Raw genomic sequence first — 21767 nt, 5'->3', positions numbered from 1 at the left:
TGAGTATGAAAGTGACTCTAATAGTTGACTGAGTTTTCAAGTTGTTTTAGAAGAGGCATCTTCATGCGTGGCTTCTCTTCAAGGCTACTGAATGTTATATAGACAATCACAAATTCACAATGATATGAACTAAAAAGCAGTAGAGTGATAGATAGTTAATACATTATATGATCTTGATTAGAGATGAGTTTACGAAGAGACGGCACAAATGGTGTCGTGTAAAACATGTACGAAGAGACAGCATGAATTTACAGACATCTATAAAGTCTTTTACGACTCTTACTACAAAATTGATTCATCTGTATCGCGAACAGAACGTTAGCAGGTAGATGGATGGAACAATAGCAAACTACATGCTATTAAGTTTCATATGCTCATTTTGATGGTCAAGACCTTCCTTTCCAACCTGGTAGTCTAGCCCATCTTTTCCAACCTCAGCAATACGAACACGTAATTCAGACTCGTCAATAAGTTCGAAAATGCAGACATCTCCAATCTTTATGCTATTGGCACGAACAGAAGTTATCCATCCTGCAGATAGAATATGACTTGTTTTATGCCGTCCTTTAGCTATAGCAACAGCATTAACAGTCCAACGTTCTCCCTTCAAATTATGAAGAATAATTTGTATATTTCCTTTTGGAAGATGTGCCATTGAAATCCACAGGGTACATTCTGCATTATATCAATTATAAATCAGTATCAGCAAGAGCTTCAGTGTTAATGCCAAGCACAGTGAATAGGAAGAAAACTTTACATAAGAACTGGAAAGTTAAAATTGCAATATCGTTCAATACAAACTTTAAAGGTAAGAAAACTATGATAGAAAACCAATTGGTACTTCATGGAGAAATAGAACATAGTAACTGAATCTACACTGAGTATGTAAATATCATTCCAACATGTATTGAAGTGCAAGGGAAAGAATAGTTCAAATATACCAAGGTTGACTCATTAATAAGGACAGTATCTGTATCACTATGGAATTATGGATGGAATTTTCTTTGAGACCATCTTTTACTGGTAATATATACATCTTAAATGCTTTATTCCATGCTTACCATCCTCCATATATAAAAAGATGAATGCTGTTTCGGTAAAAATTAATATACTCCAACTGGATCAGTTTCTCAAGCTAATGAAACACTACACAATTACTTTAAAATAAGGGCGGAGATAAAACAACATTATTTGGGACGTAAATTAAAAATAAAAAAGGGAACAACACACCAGAATACATGAACCACCGACACTGAACTTTTTTATTATTTTAACAAAATATGGAAAAGAGGAGGTAACTGATTGTGCTATCTTTTTCTCATCCTTTCTTGATGACTTTGACAGTGCTGCCTCTGTGGAATTGAACAATTCAATCATGAGTTTTTTTTTAAAAAAAAAGGATAGGTTCTGGCATAAATATAAGAATTTATGCTAAAGTTAAGGCCCTATCAGAAAGTATGTCATTTTTAAGTAAAAACAACAAGTGATATAAAAAAATAAAATTATAAGCCTATACAGTATATATGAACTTCAAAATGATTTTTGATTGAAGTAATAAATCAAATGATAAAACAAAAGTGATTGGTTATACCAATTTGACAAAAAAAAAGTGGTTGGCTACTCTAAGTATAAGTACTGATTCATTAGAAATAATCAAAACTGATCATAGTGAATCAGGATTCAAGATGAGATTCATGTCCAAATCGATATACATTAGATGTTCGTATCGATTTGGTCCAGTTTAGTATCAAATCCAGATACGACTCGCCTGTGTCATTTGATACTGATAAAACACGCTTAGGACCATTATAAAAAGGGCGGAAATGTAGTTTGCAGTTGCACAACGAACATGCAGTTACCTTCTTAAGCTTTTACAATCTTCATAGTAAAGCATGTGCAGCATAAAAAACCGATGGCATCAGAATGTTATAGTTACTAAATAAGCTAGAATCAATATAGTAAAAGTTAATCGAAAAAGAGAAATGTTTTGACCAGAGTGTTCCTTGTTACAAGCCTTCAAATCAAGTGCTCTCTTGCTAGAATTACCATCTTTGGGTGGTCTTCCTCGCTTCTTAGTCTTGACAGGCACGGCTTCTTTAACAGGCTTCTTCTTAGTCCTTTTGCCGGTTGGCTGGAAGGGAAACTGTATAGTTGTCGTCTTAGTGAGTGCATCAGCCATGCATTTCTTAGAGGAAGCAGATTCAATGCCAGCATTAAAAGTCTTTCCGTTGGTAGTTTCAAAAGGTACAGCAAATGGTGTTCTTGTACGCCGAAATTTCTCAGGTGAAGCACATTCAACACCACCATTAGGAAGGAGTATTGACTTCTTCAAAAAAATTGTTTGAATTCTTTCCTTTGTTGCCCCCTTGTTCAGTATGAGCTTGTCCACATTCTAGAACAAAATAAGAAGCTGCTTTCTCACATAAGCTTTCTCCATTAAAGATTAAAACCTCAAAGAGTGATTCACCATTGTACTTAAAGACAAGGAAATCATTTTCTTTCAAAGAATGATCTTTCACAAACCGCTGCCAACCGTCCATGAAGTACACAGTATCATTTCTAGTTGTCAGCCCTATATTCCATACAACTCCACTAGGACCTTTAAGGGTCACATTTTCTGGCAACTTCTTCTTTAAGTTGTCTGAGAATGTTTTAGGAAGTGCCTGCATAAAAGTATAAATTTCCATTTGAGATTAAGATAAATTGCCTGTAAAACGGCTATTAATCATCACAAGTACATGATTTCAGCAATGATTTACAGGAAAAGCTAAAAATGAAAAGCTGAAAACTTTGTTCAAAAGAACTAATAAGTGCAGTTAAAGGAATTGTAAAATGATAAAAAAAAAATTATGAACATGAGATGAAGTGCATGTACTCAATAGTCAACACCCTAATAAAGAAAAGTTTCATTTTTCTTTCATTTAGAACAATGGAAGGAAAGAGAAAGAGCAAAAAGAATACTAACAAGTTGTTGTTGAAAATGGGTGGTGCTCAGAAATAGGGTGAAATGGATGAACTGAAAATGGTTCCAGTAAATCTCTTCCTCCCGTGATCTTCTTCCACTTCCCATTTGAAACATGATAAGAGAATGAAATAGTTCAAAGTTTCAAGCTTTTTTGTTTTAGCAGGAGAACAACAAGAAGACAAAGAAAAAGACACTATTTTTTATTCACCAACTTCAGTTATACAATGTTTGGTTGTTAAGCTGTTTCAAAGACATAACAAATTGGGGTGAGGAACATGACAAAAAACTCAAATTTTTGTCTTTTACTAAATCATGTTAGGATTTTTTTAATCATAAAATACCAAAATCGATTTTTGTCCAAATTTTTTTTATATAAGACAAAAATTTATTCAAAATCAAAACGGTTTGTACCGTGTCTTTGTCTTAGGTTGTGTTGTTTTTTATTTTTATTTTTATTTTTATAACACTCTTTTTAACTATATGTCTAACAACCACTTTTTTTTTTTTGTCAAACTCATGCTTTAAAAATAGGTATCACATAAGGTGGTAAGATTCAAATGAATCGTTAGAGAAAGAATTTAAGTGATAGCAAACAATTTGTTTTTATCAACTTGGTCATCCAACCTTAACCAATCAGAAATATGGTCAAGTTAGTCAGTTTGATTCATTTGATCCCCTAAAAAAATAAACCAATTTTTTTAAATGGCCGTTTGTTATAGATTTTAAAAAAAAATGATTTTTCAGTGTTTCATATTGTTTTTTGTAATTATTATCAAAGAGTTTAAAACAAAATCAAATAAAAAATTGGTTAAAACTTTTTTATTTCTTACACTCGAGATATTAATTAAATCATAAGAGTTTAGTCTTGTAGTTCGCTGAATACAACAAATCCCCTTTGAGACTCTTGAAAAATGGTCAATAGTGCTATTTTATATAGTATCCCTTGCCTATTTCTTTTTTTTTTTTTAAAAATGGTATAACAACTTATCTTTAAAAGTCATTTTAAGTATTTCATCATTTTGTTACTTCATTAGTTATATGAGACATGCAGCTCATTACAAACCAGCAGTGTTAAGAACTCTACATTGGTTGAAGCCCTGTACAGGAACGTTGAAGTGCAACATTGATGCAACACAACTATGTTTCAATCAGATAATCCATACGGATGTGGCTTATGTCTAAGGGACGAAAATGGCATGGTTATCCAGACATTTTCTCGATGGCAACAAGGTGCACATGCAACGACTGAAGCAGAAACATGGCTACTCATGGTGCCATTGAAATGGTTAAGTTCATGGTGACCAACAAGATAGCAAATCCCACATATCCTAAAAATGAACTTAGTAACATTATAAGTATAGGGAACTCATGTTACTGTAACAATTGCAGGGTCAGTTATGTTTGACGATAAGCCAACAATGTTGCTCATGAGCTTGCTAGAGCATCTCATTTTTATGCTAGTCCTGTGTGTTTTGGTTGCACTCCACCCTGTAACACGAATTTGGTTAGTAATGATAAAAGTTTTCTATTGTCAAAAAAGTTATTATATGACACATGCAGTTTTTATTGCACTTTTTCATCAACAAAAGTCATTACCAAACATACATTTATTAAAAAACAGGATTAACTTTGTAAAATTACTATGTCCATTAGTCAATTTATGGATTTCCTTAATATTTGTGTAGAAACTTTTTTTTACAGAATATTTATGTAGAAACCTTAAACAAGTGTTAATTTGGAACAGGGGGAGTATTTGCTTGTCTTGTATAATTTGTCATTTTTTTTATAGGATTATAGTTTGTCATTTTAAAAGATCAATCAATTAAACATTAATTACATTTTTCAACTAAATATATCATTTATTATATTAATAACATACATTACAGTCCTGGTTTATCCTCAAACCACTAAATGTACATGAAATAAGATTCAAGAATTAGTTCACAGACGCGTTAACTGATTATGCAAGTGACTCTAATAGTTGGCCGAGTCTTCAAGTTGTTTTAGAAGACGCATCTTCAAGTATGGCCTTTCTTCAAGGCTACCGATTCACAATGATATGAACTACAAAGCAATGGCATTGTAGATGGCATTGTAGATATAGATAATTAATACGTTCTATGTGAATGGCGTCGTGCAAAACATATACGAAGAGACAGCATGAATTTACTGACAGGCATAATGTCTTTTGCGACTCTTACCACAAAATTGATTCAGCTGTCTCACAAGCCAAACTTTAGCATGTATATGGATGCAACAGTAACTAGCTAGATGCTATTAAGTTTCATATGCTCATTTTGATGGTCAAGACCTTCCTTTCCAACCTGGCAGTCTAGCCCTTCTTTTCCAACCCCAGCGATGCGAACACGTAATTCACAGTCATTTATAAGTTCGAAAATGCAGACATCTCCAATTTTAATGTTATTGGCATGAACAAAAGACATCCATCCTGCACATAGAGTGTGACTTTTTGGCACTTTAGCTGTAGGAACAGAATTGACAATCCAACATTCTCCCTTCATATTATGAAGAATAATCTTTATCCTGCCTTTTTTAAGATGTTCCATAGAAAATTGACGGGGTATATTCTGCATTATATCAATTATAAATCAGTATTAGCAACAGCTTCAGTGTTAATGCCAAGCACAGTGAATAGGAAACTTTACATAACAAATAATATGACAAATAAACTTCAAATGGGAAATATTTGAGGAGAAAGAAAGTTCAAATTGCAACATCGTTCAATACAAACTTTTAAGGAAAGAAAACTATGATAACAAAAACAATCGGTACTTCTTGAAGAAATGGGACATAGTAATTGCTACGTGTCTGGCTAGTAGTTGAGAAGTTTGTCAAACAACATCTACACTTAGTAAGTATTGAAATATCATTCCAACATGCATTGAAGTGCAAGAACAAGAATAGTTCAAATCTACCAAGGTTGATTCATTAATTAGGACAGGTATCATACAAAATTATGGATGGAATTTTCTTTGAGACCATCTTTTACTGGTAATTTAAACATCTTAAATGCTTTATTCCATGCTTACCAGGTACCATCCTCCATACATAAAAAGATGAATGCAGTTTAACTAAAAATTAATATACTCCAACATTATTTGGGAGATAAATTAAGAATCACAAAAGGGAAGAACTCACCATAACACATGAACCACTGACATGAAACGTTTTGATTATTTTAACAAAATATGGAACAGAGGAAGAAAATGATTGTACTATCTTTTCCTCATCATTTCTTGATAATTTTCTTGATAACTTTGACAGTGCTGCCTCTGTGCGGAATTGAACAATTCAATCATGAGTTTTAAGAAAAAAGGATAGGCTCTGGCATAAAAATATAAGAAATTGAATACAAAATACTCATTCCTTGACAAGTATCAGTTTGCAAGGGAAGATCAGATCAATTTTAATACCAAAAGTTAAAGAAATTAAAGAGAAACTGAGAATCGCAAATGGAATGTGAGTGTTTATTTATGATAAATCCCTACTACCCAAAGAGCAATCCTCTACACAGAGAAAACAAACAATTCTCTGACCAAACAAGACAATGATTCATCCATGATACCCTCTATCTCTCCGCAACTCCCACCTCATATAACGGAATCACCAACTAACCAACTAATTCTAACTTTCCCTCCTTGCCTCCTCATCATTCTCTCTTCTCTTTTTTCTCCTTACATAAACTCTCCATACTTTGGGCTTATTACCTTTGTCACTGAGGCCATGTCATCTGCTAAGGTTAAGACCCTATCAGTAAAAACAAAAGTAGTTTTTAAGTAAAAACAAGTGACATAACAACATTATAAGCCGATACATTGAAGTGATAAATCAAATGACAAAACAAAAATGATTGGTTATACAAATTTGTCAAAAAAGTGGTTGGCTACTCTAAGTTTAGGTACTGATTCACAAGAAATAATCAAAGTTCATGATAGTAAATCAGGATTCAAGATGAGAGGCTTAAATATGTATTTCATCCTTGCAATTAAGGGTCGTTTAAAAATTGGTCCCTGTATTCGCTAATCCTTGCAAACTAGCCTTGCAATCATTAATCATTTAAAATTTCGTCCTTTGACCAACTTAATCACTGCCACGTCACTAATTTGATGACGTGGCAATCACTGCCACACATGAAATTCCAATTTTTCCCTTAAGAAGAGGACAAAATATTGAAGAAAGAATTGGAAACCCAGGGGTAAAATTGGAGTTTCATGTGTGACAGTGATTGTCACGTCATCAAATTAGTGACGTGGCAGTGATTAAGTGGGGAGAGGGACGAAATTTTAAATGATTAAACAATGCAAGGGTAAATTGCCAGGATTAGCGATTACAGGGACCAATTTTTAAACGACCCCTAATTGCAAGGATGAAATACATATTTAAGCCAAGATGAGATTCATGTCCATATAGGTACACAATAGATGTTTGTATTGGTTGGGTCCAGTTTAGTACAAATCAAGATATGACTCGCCTGTATCGCTAGATACTGATAAACCACGCTTAGGACCATGGAGTTATCTTCTTACAAACTTCATAGCAAAGCATGTGCAGCACAAAAACCATGACATCAGAAAGTTATAGTTACTAAATATGTTATAATTCATATAGTAAAAGTTAATGGAAAAGAAAGAAATATTTTAACCTGAGTGTTCCTTGTTACACGCGCTCTCCCAAGAATTAGCTTCTTTCGGTGTTCTTGCTCGCTTCTTAGTCTGGACAGGTGTAACTTCTATAACAGGCTTCTCAGGGGAAGCAGATTTAAAACCAGCATTAAAAGTTTTTCCATTAGTAGTTTCAAAAGTTAGAGCTAAAGGTGTTCTTATACTGTCAAGACTCCGAAATTTCTCAGGTGAAGCACATTCAACACTGCCGTTAGTAGTATTGACTTCTTCAACAGATTTGTTTGAATTCTTTCCTTTGTTACCCCCTTGTTCAGCATGAGCTTGTCCACATTCTAGAACAAAATAAGAAGCTGCTTTTTCACAGAAGCTTTCTCCATTAAAGATTAAAACCTCAAAGAGTGATTCACCGTTGTACTTAAAGACAAGGAAATCATTCTCTTTCAAAGAGTGATCTTTCACGAAACGTCGCCAACCGTCCACGAAATAAACAGATTCACCTCTAGTATTCAGCCCTATATTCCACACAACTCCACTAGGACCTTTAAGTGTCACATTTTCTGGCAACTTCTTCTTTAAATTGTCCGAGAATATTTTAGGAAGGGCCTGCAATAAATTTATAAATTTCCAGTTGAGACTAAGATACATTGAGCTGAAGAATCTAAGAGATGATGGTAGATTAATATATCTACATACGAGCTAAACATAGTTATTTGCTTCAGAAACAGCAAAGAACATGATTTACATAGACAATTCTGGCAGAACAAAGAACAGAATAATAAACCATGAAAACCTACACTACAATCTCCTTTTCACTTTCTTTTCAGCCACAATAGCATGATTTTATTGCAATTTAGTCCCTATACTATCACTTCCTCACCAATTTAGTCCCTAAACTATTCTCCTATCCAACTATATAGTCCCTCTCAGTTAACAAAATTGAGTGGTTATTCACAAAACAAATATGAACATAAATAATGTGACAGGTTCTAAGCCATTATTTAAAAACAAGCATATGTATATATAACCAATAATCAAAAGCTCAAAACTTTCTTCACTGCAGTTAAAGGAAATGTAAAAAGATACAGAATTTAAAAAGTGGGCATAGTGAAAATAAGAAAAAATTGAAAAAGGTTTCATTTTTGGAGAAAAAAGTAGTTACAAGTTGTTGTTGAAAATCGGTGGTGCTTTGAAGAAAAATGGTAAAATGGATGAATTGAAAATGGGACCAATAAATCTCTTCCTCCCATGATTTGCTGTTTTGTGTTCTTCCTTCTCCCATCATTTATTTTTTGTTTTAACAAGAGAACAACACAAACAAAGGTACAAGGTTTAAGCCTTGTTAACACTTCACAAGGAAAGAACATAAATGGTTCCTCCCTTTAAGCCTCTGTAACGGCATTTTCTTTGACAAAATCAATTTTATTATCGGACTAAAAACAATGATGTTTGTGAGACTCACGATTAAATGACTCATTTACGATTAAAGTTAATATTATTAATCATTCCATTAATATTCATATTTGTAAGACTCTCTATCTAAAAATAACAGTTGTTTAAGATTTATGTCCATTTTTTTAGGAAAATGATAAATGATTAATTGTGTTGATTTCAATAATCAAATTAGTATTATTTATTAAAATATCATTGTTAATTGTAGTTAGTGAATTAGTTAAGTTTGATGTAATAATGAAAAAATAATAATAGATGTCGCATTGGTATTTTAAGGTGACAATTATTTTGAAAGAAAAAAAATATTAAAGAGACAATTACTTTAAGACGAAGGAGATATATCATTTATCCATCTTAAATGTGGTATGTGAGTCCGTGAGTGTATTGAAATTACCAAAAGATGCATTCATACATGTTTAAGTAATTTTGATAGAGAACTTATACGGTACACTTACAAATTGAGGTGTATGGTACTCTTATCTTCTAAATCTATAAATTATTGATAATTTTTATGAAATAAATAGATACTTGTCGACATTTAATTTTTAAAAAATATTATTATTTCACAAAGAAAAACATAATTTCATTGTTTAATAAGAATCATACTAAATTTTTACATTTTATCGTAAAAAATAATCAAATTAAATTTTATTTCGTAAATACTTTTGGTAAATAAGATTTAATTGTCATAATTGTAATGATATAAAATAAATTTTGTTCTTCAAAAACACAACTATTTGGTGTACTGTACCATAGAATATACCATTTTGATATGTTCAAAAATTATAATGATATTTTTTTATTACTAATGATATTGTCTCACATATTTATAGATTAAAATGTATTTTTTATTATTAAATATTAATGCGACTAATGGATTTCATATTTTATAGTTTATCTTTTAATAACACATTTCACTGTATATTTATCCACCTTTTTGTTAATGCTAAAAACTCTTTCATAAAAATTAGTGGATATCTTCTAACAAATTCATATATATATATATAGGATGATATTCGAACATTGAACACCCTACTAACACTAAACTACTTGGAGAAAAAGAAAAAAAAAAACATTATGTTTGAGGATTCAATTTGTGAATAATGTGAAATGATGACACCGTGCTACTCGTTTGACTCTAATCGAGTGTTAAAATGCCCAAATTGTTTTTGAAAGTTGGTTACTAATTTTCCTTTTACTAGAACCAAATAACACTACACTCGAGGATTCAATTCGTGAATAATGTGAGACGATTGTTTTCCTTAATTTTCTTCTACTAAACAACACCAGAATTCTAAATAAGTGTTAAATTGCCCTAGTTGTATTTCAACCATTGCCTTTGTGACTAACGTGAGATAATTATTTTTCCTAATATTTTAGTAGGTAATGACAGCATCCTACTCACTTGGCACATTAAGGACAAGATCCTACTCGTGGTCACTGGTAAGTGTGTACTTAGACAAGTGTTTATCAATTTCAACTCAAAAGTATACTAAAAGGTATTTTCGTCCAAATAAATAGGCAAGAACTCCACGTTGAAACCTCAGGCAGGAATGTTGAAGTGCAACATTGACACACCACTGTTTCGATCAGATAAACTATACGGGTGGGACGAAAATGACATGGTTATCTAGACATTTTCTTGACGGCAGCAAGGCGCACCTGCAACGACTGACGCAGAAGCACGATCACTCATGGAGGCTTTGAAACAGTTAAGTTCATGGTTTCCTTATAGCATCACTCTTTAAACTGATAAAATGACTAACAGATGTTACCAATTTGGTAGCATGTTCATGTTACTCTTTAACAAACGACAATTGTGTTTCTCATGAGCTTGCTAGATCATCTCGTTTTTATGTCACTCATGTGTATTTCAATAACACTCCAACTTGTTTTACGAATTTTGTTATGAATGAAATGATACAAGTTTTCTCTCATCAGATATCAAATTATGAGACGTGAAGTTTTTATTGCACATTTTCATTAACAAAAGCCATTATCAAACAAACATCTACCAATAAATAGGATTAACTTTGTAAAAATATTGTGTACATTATTAGACAATTTATCGATTTTCTTAATATTTGTGTAAAAATCTTTTTTATACGTAAGATTTTTGTAGAAACCTTCAACGATATATTTGTTTGTCTTATATCATTTGTATTGTAATTTTAAAATATCAAACGTTAATTACATTTTTCAATGTCTTAAAAAAAAAATTAACTATTCAATGTCAAAATAAAATACAACTATTTTTAACAATACTTCTTTAGTAAATAAAACTTATTTTTTATCATAAAAATTAGTACACTTAATAATATTTTTCCATAACCTTAAACGACATACAAGATCAAAAATCAAAATGTAATTTTACCCATTCAAGATCAACATTTCTCGAGCCTACTGGATGTTATAGACAATGATATGAACTAAAAATCAATGTCATAATAAATATAGATAGTTAAATACATTCTAAGAGACAACATGAATTTACTGACATGCATAAAATGCATCAAGTCTTTTGAGATTCTTACCACAAAATAAACATCTTCATTGAAGATTGATTTATCTTTCTCACAAACATGAACATTAGCAGGTATGGGACATTACTAGCTAGTAAGTTTCACATTCCCGTTTTGATGATCAAGACCTTCCTTTCCAACCCCAGATATACGAACTTGCATGATATAATCAGAAACGAGCTCAAAAATACAAGTATCACCAAAATTGATGTCATTATCACGAACAAAGGCATTCCATCCCCCACAAAATGTGTGAATAGTCGTTTCCCCTTGAACATATGGGACGGAGTTCACAGTCCAACATTTTCCTCTTGAATTGCGAAGCGTAACTTCTGTATTGCGAGCAGGGAGATGTGCAGTAGAGAACTGGCATGGGATTTTCTACGGAGTAACAAGTTTCAATAATTTAGCATTGATATTGATTTTAAACACACATGCTGACAATAATTAGTTGTGAAATGTGTATTACTCACCAAAGTGTATGATCCACAAACATTGAACTTCTTCATGATTTTCACAAAATAAGGAAATGGGGAAGTGAAAGCTTCAGCTACTCTTTGTTCGTCGAGTGCAAACAACATTTTCAAACTATCATTAGCCTGGGAGCTTAGTGCATCTTCAATGCGGTGTTTCCTCGGAACAGCTGTCTTTGTTTACAGTTAAAATGGGACTGAGTCATAATTTGGAAGGTAGAAATTTTTTAAGGAAAGTATTCAACATTTATGCTTTTGGTTCTTTCTTTCACTATCAAAGTAACACAATTGTAATTGCCAAAATATTGAATTATATTCTTCTGTTTTTACTTGTTAACATAAAATACTTAATATAAATTTGTTGCAGAAACTTATGATATAGATCTACATTGCAATAAAAATTACCATCTACTGGGCAAATAGAGGAAAAACCATACCCGGCTTTTTATGGGAAGCTTTTGACTTGGGGGAAAGCCCTGCCTTCTTTGAAGTATTTGAAGCTCTAACGGATTTCTTTAACTCAGAGGATAAAGCAGCTTCTTGGCAAATCTCTGACAACTTTTTATCTAATAGATCAACTTCCGCACAGCACTTTGAGCTGATTTTATGTTTCTTCGGCATAAATCTGGAAGTCTTATGGCTAGCGACATCAAGTCTACAAGCTAGTTTTCCAACCTGGGAGTCTAACCCATCTTTTCCAACCTCATTGATGCGAACACGTAATTCACACTCACCTATAAGTTCGAAAATACAGACATCTCCAATCTTTAGGCTATTGCCACGAACAAAATTCAACCATCCTCCGCATAGAATGTGACTTGCATGCAATCTAGTTCTAGGAACAGAATTGACGGTCCACTGTTCTCCCTTCAAATTATGAAGAGTAATCTTTATCTTGCAGTTTGGAAGATGATCCTTCGAAAATTCATATGGAATATTCTGCATTGTGTCCATTATAAATCGGTATTAGGAAGAGCTTCAGTGTGAATGCTAAGCACAGTGAATGGGATGAAAACTTCACATAACAAATAATACACCCAAATAAACTTAAAACAAAAAATATTTGAGAAAGAAAGTTAAAATTGCAATACCGTTCAATAAAAACATTTAAGGGAAGGAAATTGTGATAACAATAACAATTGGTACTTCTTGGAGAAATACAGCATTGTAATTACATAGAACAGAAGTCAATGTGTTATGTCATAGCAGTAGAAAAGGTGTCGAACTTAGTGAGATGTAGAAGCTTGCTTAGGTAGAAGTTTAGAAGTTCGCCAAGCAGCATCTTCACTAGGTATCGAAATATCACTCCAACATGCATTGAAGTGCAAATACAAGAATAGTTCAAATCTACCAAGATTGACTCATTAATTAGGATGGAATTATGGATGGAATTTTCATTGAGATCGTCTTATACTTGTAATCTATGCATCTGAAATGCTATAATCCATGCTTACCATCCTCCATACATAAAAGTAGAAATATTGTTTGGATAAAAATTAATATAATCCAACAATATCAGTTTCTCAAGCAAGTGAAACACTACACAAGTTACTTAAAGATGAGGGCGGAGATAAAACAACATTATTTGGGAGGTAAATTGAGAATCACAAAAGGAACAACTCACCAGAATACGTGGACGTTCAACATTGAATGTTTTCATTATTTTAACAAAATATGGAAAAGAGGAGGTAAATGATTGGGCTATCTCTTTCTCAGCATGTGGTGATAACTTTGACAGTGAAGCTCCACTGAGAATATCATGGCCATCTGCCTTCCCACTTCTATTCAGGTTGGCTGCCTCTGTGAGGAATTGAACAGTTCAATCATGAGTTTTAAATAAAAGGACAGGCTTTGGCATAAATATAAGGATTTGAATGCAAAATACTCTTTCCTAGACAAGTATCAGTTTGCTAGGGAAGATCAAATGAGTTTTAATACATATTTTTGAGACCCAGAATGAAATCAAAGGCAATGGTGTGTTGTAAATAGTGTATATTTGTAATTATTTCTAACAATTGTATTCCTTTAATTAATCATGCCCATTAGCTTTAGAAGAGCCTATTTAAACAAATTAGTTCTTGTACCCTATTCACAACGTTGAAATATATCGAGATTGTTTGTTACATTCATGAACTCATCAAGATCGTTTTCCATCTCCTCTTGATTACCAGTGATTTCAGCAACAGCATCACTACGAGACTTCGGAACCAAAGGAAACCCTTCAGCAACCATTAACCAGACTTCATCCCGCTGTTTTGGTCCTCCTAGCAAGCTCTGCAAGGCCATATGCCCCATCTCACTACTGATCTCTCCTTTTAACTCTACAGGTTCCTGGTTAAATTGGAAACGCGTGATCTGCTGAGGCCAATCTACCCACACGCAGAGACAAGTTTCTTAGAAATAAAATTTTGGGTTGAACCACTATCCTCCAATAAGAGAATGCGAACTCCTAGTACTCTCCCTCTCAGTTTAATTGTCTGAACCTTGCAATTCCTTTCCACTAATCCGGCAGGTAGGACTAATTTGTTGCAAACCAAAAACAACAGAAGCAAGAAATTAAAGACAACCCGGGAATTGCAAATGGAACGTGAGTATTTATTGATGGTAAAAAAGACACGCAGAAGGGATAAACCCCTACTACCCAAATAGCAATGCTCTACAAAGAGAAAACACGCAATTATTTGACCTAGCAAAACAATGATTCTTCCATGATACCCTCTATCTCTCCACAACTCCCACCTCATATAACTAAATCCCCTACAGCCCTACTAATTCTCACTTTCTCTCCTTGCCACCTCTCATACAAAAGAAAAGTGGTTGGTTACGCAAAGTTGACAAAAAAAGTAGTTCGCTACTCCAAGTTTAGGTAGAATGTGATTCATTAGAATGAATCGGAATTTATCATAGTGAATCAGGTTTCAGTATGAGGTGCATGTCCAAGTAGAAAAACACTACAGGTTCATATTGACTGGGTTCAGTTTAGTATAGAATTGTGATATGACTCGTCTCGCAAGACTCTGATAACCATGCTTATGACCAATGTAAATACAGGAAAACAAACTAGTTTGGACAAAGTTTATAGCAAAGCATGTGCAGCACAAAAAAGCATGACAGCAGAAAGTTATAGTTACTAAATAATTTAGAATTAGTAGTAAAAGTAAATGAAAAATAAATATTTTAACCTGAGTTTTCCTTGTTACAAGCCACCCAATCAATTGATCTCTCACCAGAAGTAGCTGTTTTTGCTTGTCTTCCCCGCTTCATACTCCGGCCAGGTGTAACTTCATTAACAGGCTTCTTGGTCTTTTGGCCGGTTGTTTGGGAGGGAACCGCTATAGTGACTACATCAGAAAGTTATAGTTACTAACTAATTTAGAATTAATATAGTAAAAGTTAAGTGGAAAAGAAAAAAATATTCTAACCTGAGTGTTGCTTGTTATAAGCCACCCGGTCAAGTGCTCTCCAACAACAATTAGCTGATGTCGATGATCTTCTCCTCTTGCTCCTTTTGCCGGTTGGTTGGTAGGGAAACTGTATAGCTGTGGTCTTAGTGACTGTATCAGCTATGAGCAGCTCAGGGGAATCAGATTCAACACCAGCATTAAAAGTCTTTTCATTGGTAGTTTCAACAGGTACAGCTAATGGTGTTCCTATATTGTTAAGATCCTGAAATTTCTCATATAAACCACATTCAACACCACCATCAGAAGAAGCAGTATTGACTTCTTCAATAGAATTGTTTGTTTCGTTTGCTTTGCTACCCCCTAGTTCAGTTTGAGTATGGCTGCATTTTCCGACAAAATAAGAAGCTTCTTTCTCACAGAAGCTTTCTCCATCAAAGATCAAAACATCAAAGTGTGACTCACCATTGTAATTAAAGACAAGGAAATCATTATCTTTCAAAGAGTGATCGTTCACGAATCGTTGCCAACCGTTCAGGAAGTAAACAGTATCGTCTCTAGTTATGAGCCCTATTTTCCATGCAACACCACCGGGACCTTTAAGGGTCACATTTTCTGGCAACTTCTTATTTAAATTGTCTGAAAATGTTTTAGGAAGTGCCTGCAATAAAAGTATAAATTTCAATTTGAGATTAAAAAACATTGAGCTGAAGAATCTAAGAGAGATGTTGGTCGATTAATATATCTACCTAAAAGCTAAACATAATTACTTGCTTGAAAAACAGCCATTAATCATCTTGATAACATGATTTACATAGATAATGTTTGCAGCGCAAGGAAAAGAATAATAAACCAAGAAAAACTACGCTAAAAACTCTTCATTCACTTCCTTTTCTTTTACTTAAAGCCACAAAAGCATGGACAGTGCTTAAATGTAGATGCATGGTTCCTCTATTGCAATGCAAATTCAAAACAAAGCATCTCAGCGTATCCATTATTCAGAAAGAAGAAGAAAATAAACAAATCTACAACCAATGTCACAGTTCCCATTATTTAAAAGCAAGCATATCTGTATGTATAAAATATAATAATCATGGTTAAAAAAGAAAACCGTAGCAGCGTATCAAATAATAAAAAAATTAAAAATTTAAAACTGAAAACTTTCTTCAAAAGAACTAAGTGCAGTTAAAGGAATTGTAAAAAGGGCAGCCCCGATCACTAAAGATCCTGCATACGCAGGGTCTGGGAAGGGGTCCCACCATTTTGGTGTTTTGTACGCAGCTTTACCCTGATTTTGTTCCCAAGATTTGAACCTGTGACCTTTCAGTCATGTGAAAACAAATTTACCGTTGCGCCAAGGCTCCCCCTTAGTTAAAGGAATTGTAAAAAGATAACAAAAATTAAAAGGTGGGCATAGTAAAAAAATATAAATAGAAAAAGGAAGGTGAAAAAAAGCATGCACTCAACACCCAAATAACAATTTAGAAAGGTTTCGTTTTTATTTTTTCAATGATTTACAACATGAAAGGAAAGAGTGCTGTGAAAGAGAAAATGGAGTACTAACAAGTTGTTGCTTAAAATCTTCGGGAAGAAGTTGGGTGAAATGGATGAACTGAAAATGGGTCCAGTAAATGTCTTCCTCCCATGATTTTTCAGGCAAACTGCATTCAACACTGCCATTAGAAGGAGTACTGACTTCTTCAACAGAATTATTGGAGCTTTTTCCCTTGTTACACACTTGTTCAGTATGAGCTTGTCCACATTTTCCAACAAAATAAGAAGCTGCCTTCTCACAGAAACTATCTCCATGAAAGATTAAAACTTCAAAGAGTGACTCCCCATTGTACTTAAAGACAAGGAAATCATTCTCTTTCAAAGAGTGATCTTTCACGAATCTTTGCCATCCATTCGTGAAGTAAATGGTATCATCTCTAGCTGTCAGCCCAACATTCCACACAACTCCACTAGGACCTTTAAGGGTCACGTTGCCTGGCAACTTCTTCTTTAAATTGTCTGAAAATGTTTTCGGAAGGGCCTGCAATAAATTTATAGATTTCCAGTTGAGACTAAGAAACATTGAGTTGAAGAATCTAAGAGATGTTGGTAGATTAATATATCTACATAAGAGCTAAACATAAGTATTTTCTTGAGAAACAGCCAGTAATCATCTCAAGTACATGACTAAATAGATAATGTTTGCAGAACAAGGAAAAGAATAATAAACCAAGAAAACCTACGCTACAATCTCCTTTTTCACTTCCTTTTCTTTTCATTTTTTTCCCTGTTGTGAATTCAAACCACTCGTTGTTAAAACCAACAAGAACAGTGGAACAAATATCAATGGCAACCAAACTAAATAGTCCAAGAAAATAATGATTCAACACAATCAAACCAAAGACAACAATATAAAGATCGTAGAGAGACAAACACCAAGATTGTTTACCACTCTCTGATTCACAATCAACGAGTCTTTACAAAGATACAAAAGAGTTTAAAAAATTAATGTTCGACATGAACAAACCCTAATTCCTACCTTTTTCTCTTATTAAAATATATAAACAATATGACTCATATACCTCATGTCTTAAAGGTTTTGGGTGGAGATGTGGTGTCACCATCTCGTGGTCATGGAATATTTGGACCCGTTGTTTCTCCCGCACCCCCCAAAATCCCCAACAGATTATATTGCAATGTGATACGGATTGAACATAAGTCCACCACAAAATCATGGCTTAAAGGGGAGAATTGTCCAATCCTATATAAATTCTCGCACTGGGTTCATGACTTCCAAGTTCCAACGTGGGACAATGCAAGTAAGTTGGTTCATGAAGGGAAAAAAACAGATCTACAACTACTGTCAAAGCTCCTGAGCCATTATTGAATAACATTAACAGCATACACAAAAATCAAAAGCTCAAAACTTTTTTCAAAAAAATTAATCGCAGCTAAAGGAATTGTAAAAATATACAAAAGTTAAAAGGCGGGCAAGTCAAAATAATGAAGAAAAACGAAATGAAGTGCATGTACTCACAAGTTGTTGTTGAAAATCGGTGGTGGTTTGAAGAAATTGGATGAAATGAATGAACTGAAAATGGGTCCAGTAAATCTCTTTCTCCCAAGATTTGCTGCTTCCACCTGCTCCTCCCATTTTCGAACGCAAGACAGTGAAATTGTTCAAAAGTGCGAGCTTTTTGTTTTGTCTAGAGAAAGGTACGAGCTGTTCTGGTCGAGAAGAGAAAAGGTACAGGCTTTAAGCCTCAACAGTTCACGAGGAAGATGTATAGTACCAAAACTAAAAATATATTTAAGTGAATTGGGTACGAAAGAACTTACCAGAGTTATGACAGATCTCAAAGGTTTGAGAGGCTCGACAGAGAAATGATGTATAATAATACGCTAGAGAGAGTGATATGATAGATGTTTTTTTTTACATATGTATGTATAAATAAAATAAAAGATTTTTTCTTTTATTAAAACGATGAGTATAAGATAATTAAGTGCTCGTTTGTTTGTGTTTAATATTTGTTAGCTGTGTGTTCTATAGAACTCTAATATTTGGAGCTTCTGAAATTTCACCAACATTGGGATGCGAGAGATAATGCATCACCGTTAAACAAAACAGGTACTAAATCAATTAGAATATTACCCCCAAGACACGGTTTTCATTTTAGAGATTACTGAACTACAATATGCAACCCATTTTTGAAGGAAAAAAAAAAACTTTGTTCCAAGCCAACCAAAGACTTCAACCATAAATAATTGAAAGGGTATTCAAGATGTAAAACATAATGAATGTGTTCGACATATTTATATTTATGCATGAGAGTTTGACTTGGGTAAGTGTTTTAAGAGAATCTTTTTTCTTGTTTAGACGGCCGTGATTTCTTTTTGGTACAATGCATTATACGAGAAAGGACAAGAGTTTGTCTTGTGTTTTTAACTCGACACATATGAAGTCCGGTAACAATCTCTTGTCATTTCTCATATAATGTATGGTCCACCATAGTTGGGTAAGCTTACATTATCTTTAAAAAAAAAATTATGACGGATCATACATTATATGATGAGAAAGGATAAGAGGTTGTTATTGGACTTCATATCTGTCGAGTTAAAAACACAAGGTCTATCATGAATGGTAGACATTATTCCTTTTCTAACCAAAACATCATTTGTTGCTAGTATCTCTTTAGTTGTCAGTATCCATTCAAGTAATCTCCAAACCATGATGTTGGCCTTAGACGGAACATCAATCTTACACACCTTTTCCAAAACCTTGATCCAAATTGGATGGATTACTAGATTGGACATTTACAAGTGAGACCAATTGTTTATAACAATAACTAACTGAGAACCTGTCGACATTGTTCAACTATCAAATTCATTAATCACTACCTTTTAAATTTAGTCCAACACGAAAAACAATTGCTTCCAATTTATGGACAACTTCTTCTTATTCCCATGCAAACAACGGCCTCCTCCACTGTCAGCCTCCAAAAACACCCTCCCATCAACCAAAAAGGAGCCACGGACAGTGCAACCCGCACACAGACCAACCACAAGGAAACAAGGTGAACCGCCCCACTGTCCACAACACCAAACAATGGTCAATCGCAGGATACAATCTCGTGGATTCCACGACCATTCATAGAACATACAGGGAGAGGCAGATGGAACTTGTACATAGTCCACTCCCACGACCACTTCTTCAATAGACTCAACACCATCATTGAAAATTCTGAGTTAATCAAAGTCAGACTCTCTCTAATTGACAATTGTCTACTTTTCCAACAAGTAGACAACATTTTCATCAACGACGACACAATAGGCTTCCAAGTATCAACTCTCCTTAGATTGGCACCCATCAAAATACCGAACAACTTAATAGGAAAATGATCAATATAACAATGTAAAAAATCCAAAGGCCACCATCAAAAAATCATCGTTAATATTCAAACCAAAAATATTACTTTTTGCAAAGTCGCCTTCAAACCCGAAATCAATGCAAAGATTCTAGTAACAGATTTAAGACACCATAAATTCTCTCAATTCCCTTCACAAATAAAAAAAGTATCATCCGCAAATCGTAAAATAGGAAAAGATCGATGGAGTTATTCATGAAACACCTCTTCAAAGAGCCGATTTCCACCATTTTTGCTACCAAACTCGTCAATCCTTTGATCCTTCCTCTAATGAGATCTCACTACCCAAAGTGTTTACAAAGTGTTTTCCAACCCAATAACGTTAGCCTCTAAAATTACTAAAAGTTTCCTCCTTTGATTTGACAAGATTAAACACACAAAAAAAAGTCTTGGCCTCTTATACACCTCAGAAAGAAAGAAAAAAACAGACACTTGCACTGCACTTTGCGCCTCGCACAGCCCATGCGGCCAACGCAGTTTGTACTCTACTGACCTCTACACAGCTACCAGAAGCAGGACCTTCCTGAAACGTGTTATTGTTGCACCTAGGACAACAGTCCCTGTGTCCAGCACATACAACAGTAGCCGAAAAGAGTTATTTTTCTTCATATATATCCAACATGAGATTTCAAGGCATGTTTCAACTAGACAACACCAGAATGCTACTTGCATGACTCTCCATTGATGATTATACTCACGAAAAATAGATCCCTTGAAATGATATATTTCCCTCGTTGGTTCTATCGACCTCTAACATAACTGTTCCTTGTACGAAAGTATTTTGTGAGTTTCATTTAAAAAGTGTTTGTAGTTTTTTTTTTTATAATAAGAGGTGTAGGTTAACAAAAGGGCATGAAGGAAATTACAGTTATAATTAACATAAACCAGAAAGAAAAGAGCATCAAATCTTTTTTCCTAATAAATCTGCACGGGAGTTGGTCTCTCTGAAACAATGTTGAATGGTGGCGAGGTCACAAACCCTCCACCTCGCCACCTCTTCACTACAAAGATCTTATGGTAAATGCTTTGCTAAACCCGGGTCTGAATTCTTGGAACATTCCTGTCATACAAAATCTGTTTGATGCTACTGATGTAACCACAATTCTGTCCATTCCACTATTTGCTCGATCAAGAACTGATTCTCGAATCTGGAAGTCAACGGTGGGTGGAGCTTATACTGTCAAAACAGCTTACCGTCTCTGCTCCGGTCTTTTACTTGATGCTGCACCTGTCCGTAACAATTTCTGCTGGAATTCTATATAGTAGATGCAAATTCCTCCTCAAGTGCGTTCCTTTATCTGGCGGTTAGCTCATCAATGTTTACCTACCCGTGCAAATCTCATCAGCCGCGGCATCTCTTGTGCTGATTCTTGTGTTTGTTGTGACCTCTTGGCT

General features: G+C 34.0%; 4 protein-coding genes across 9 annotated transcripts; all 4 read right to left on the bottom strand.

Annotated features, from left to right (window-relative positions):
* Window positions 1-120: 120 nt before the first annotated feature.
* LOC120580021 (uncharacterized) lies at window positions 121-2302 on the bottom strand. Its single transcript, XM_039832901.1, has 3 exons — window positions 1993-2302; window positions 1231-1352; window positions 121-675 (listed from the first exon to the last, which is right to left on the bottom strand). Exons 1-3 carry the CDS (start codon window positions 2177-2179, stop codon window positions 607-609), a joined length of 378 nt encoding a protein of 125 aa, XP_039688835.1. The 5' UTR covers window positions 2180-2302; the 3' UTR covers window positions 121-606.
* Window positions 1528-3177, bottom strand: LOC11420401 (B3 domain-containing protein REM16). The gene is made up of 2 exons (XM_024773470.2): window positions 2966-3177; window positions 1528-2663 (listed from the first exon to the last, which is right to left on the bottom strand). The coding sequence occupies exons 1-2, from the start codon at window positions 3077-3079 to the stop codon at window positions 2307-2309; spliced, it is 471 nt and encodes a 156-aa protein (XP_024629238.1). The 5' UTR covers window positions 3080-3177; the 3' UTR covers window positions 1528-2306.
* Window positions 3178-4032: 855 nt separating this feature from the next.
* LOC11420399 (B3 domain-containing protein REM16) lies at window positions 4033-9025 on the bottom strand. 2 transcript variants are annotated; one of them, XR_003008754.2, is made up of 5 exons: window positions 8768-9025; window positions 7629-8211; window positions 6125-6258; window positions 5167-5553; window positions 4033-4453 (listed from the first exon to the last, which is right to left on the bottom strand). XR_003008754.2 is itself a non-coding variant. In XM_003589223.4 (4 exons), the coding sequence occupies exons 1-4, from the start codon at window positions 8888-8890 to the stop codon at window positions 5233-5235; spliced, it is 1161 nt and encodes a 386-aa protein (XP_003589271.2). In that variant the 5' UTR covers window positions 8891-9025; the 3' UTR covers window positions 4799-5232. The 2 variants fall into 2 exon arrangements, 1 of the variants encoding a protein (XP_003589271.2); XM_003589223.4 differs by lacking the exon at window positions 4033-4453 and having other exon boundaries at window positions 4799-5553.
* Window positions 9026-11407: 2382 nt separating this feature from the next.
* On the bottom strand, window positions 11408-18881 carry LOC11411561 (B3 domain-containing protein REM13). 5 transcript variants are annotated; one of them, XM_024775367.2, is made up of 9 exons: window positions 18787-18881; window positions 18485-18675; window positions 17018-17488; window positions 15475-16114; window positions 15235-15393; window positions 13677-13852; window positions 12490-12991; window positions 12053-12222; window positions 11408-11960 (listed from the first exon to the last, which is right to left on the bottom strand). In XM_024775367.2, exons 2-9 carry the CDS (start codon window positions 18599-18601, stop codon window positions 11667-11669), a joined length of 2529 nt encoding a protein of 842 aa, XP_024631135.1. In that variant the 5' UTR covers window positions 18602-18675; window positions 18787-18881; the 3' UTR covers window positions 11408-11666. The 5 variants fall into 5 exon arrangements, with proteins under 5 accessions (XP_024631135.1, XP_024631136.1, XP_024631137.1 ...); XM_024775368.2 differs by having other exon boundaries at window positions 18485-18670; XM_024775369.2 differs by lacking the exon at window positions 18787-18881 and having other exon boundaries at window positions 13677-13846; window positions 18485-18767.
* Between the last annotated feature and the right edge of the window lie 2886 nt (window positions 18882-21767).

Source organism: Medicago truncatula, chromosome 1 (assembly GCF_003473485.1).
Source record: "Medicago truncatula cultivar Jemalong A17 chromosome 1, MtrunA17r5.0-ANR, whole genome shotgun sequence".
Classification (NCBI taxonomy): domain Eukaryota; kingdom Viridiplantae; phylum Streptophyta; class Magnoliopsida; order Fabales; family Fabaceae; genus Medicago; species Medicago truncatula.
This window is presented reverse-complemented; position numbering and strand designations above follow the sequence as displayed.

Excerpts from the sequence above, each read along its gene's own strand:
- LOC120580021 (XM_039832901.1), bottom strand. The coding sequence starts at position 2,179 with ATGGCTGATGCACTCACTAAGACGACAACTATACAGTTTCCCTTCCAG. Across the intron at positions 1,353-1,992 it reads TTGTAACAAGGAACACTCTG|AGGCAGCACTGTCAAAGTCA; the intron begins GTCAAAACATTT and ends TCAATTCCACAG. Across the intron at positions 676-1,230 it reads TCGGTGGTTCATGTATTCTG|AATGTACCCTGTGGATTTCA; the intron begins GTGTGTTGTTCC and ends GATATAATGCAG.
- LOC11420401 (XM_024773470.2), bottom strand. The coding sequence starts at position 3,079 with ATGTTTCAAATGGGAAGTGGAAGAAGATCACGGGAGGAAGAGATTTAC. Across the intron at positions 2,664-2,965 it reads CCCATTTTCAACAACAACTT|GCACTTCCTAAAACATTCTC; the intron begins GTTAGTATTCTT and ends ACTTTTATGCAG.
- LOC11420399 (XM_003589223.4), bottom strand. The coding sequence starts at position 8,890 with ATGATGGGAGAAGGAAGAACACAAAACAGCAAATCATGGGAGGAAGAG. Across the intron at positions 8,212-8,767 it reads CCGATTTTCAACAACAACTT|GCCCTTCCTAAAATATTCTC; the intron begins GTAACTACTTTT and ends AATTTATTGCAG. Across the intron at positions 6,259-7,628 it reads GTGTAACAAGGAACACTCAG|AGGCAGCACTGTCAAAGTTA; the intron begins GTTAAAATATTT and ends AATTCCGCACAG.
- LOC11411561 (XM_024775367.2), bottom strand. The coding sequence starts at position 18,601 with ATGGGAGGAGCAGGTGGAAGCAGCAAATCTTGGGAGAAAGAGATTTAC. Across the intron at positions 16,115-17,017 it reads AAGATTTTAAGCAACAACTT|GCACTTCCTAAAACATTTTC; the intron begins GTTAGTACTCCA and ends CTTTTATTGCAG. Across the intron at positions 15,394-15,474 it reads TTATAACAAGCAACACTCAG|TCACTATAGCGGTTCCCTCC; the intron begins GTTAGAATATTT and ends TTTCTGATGTAG.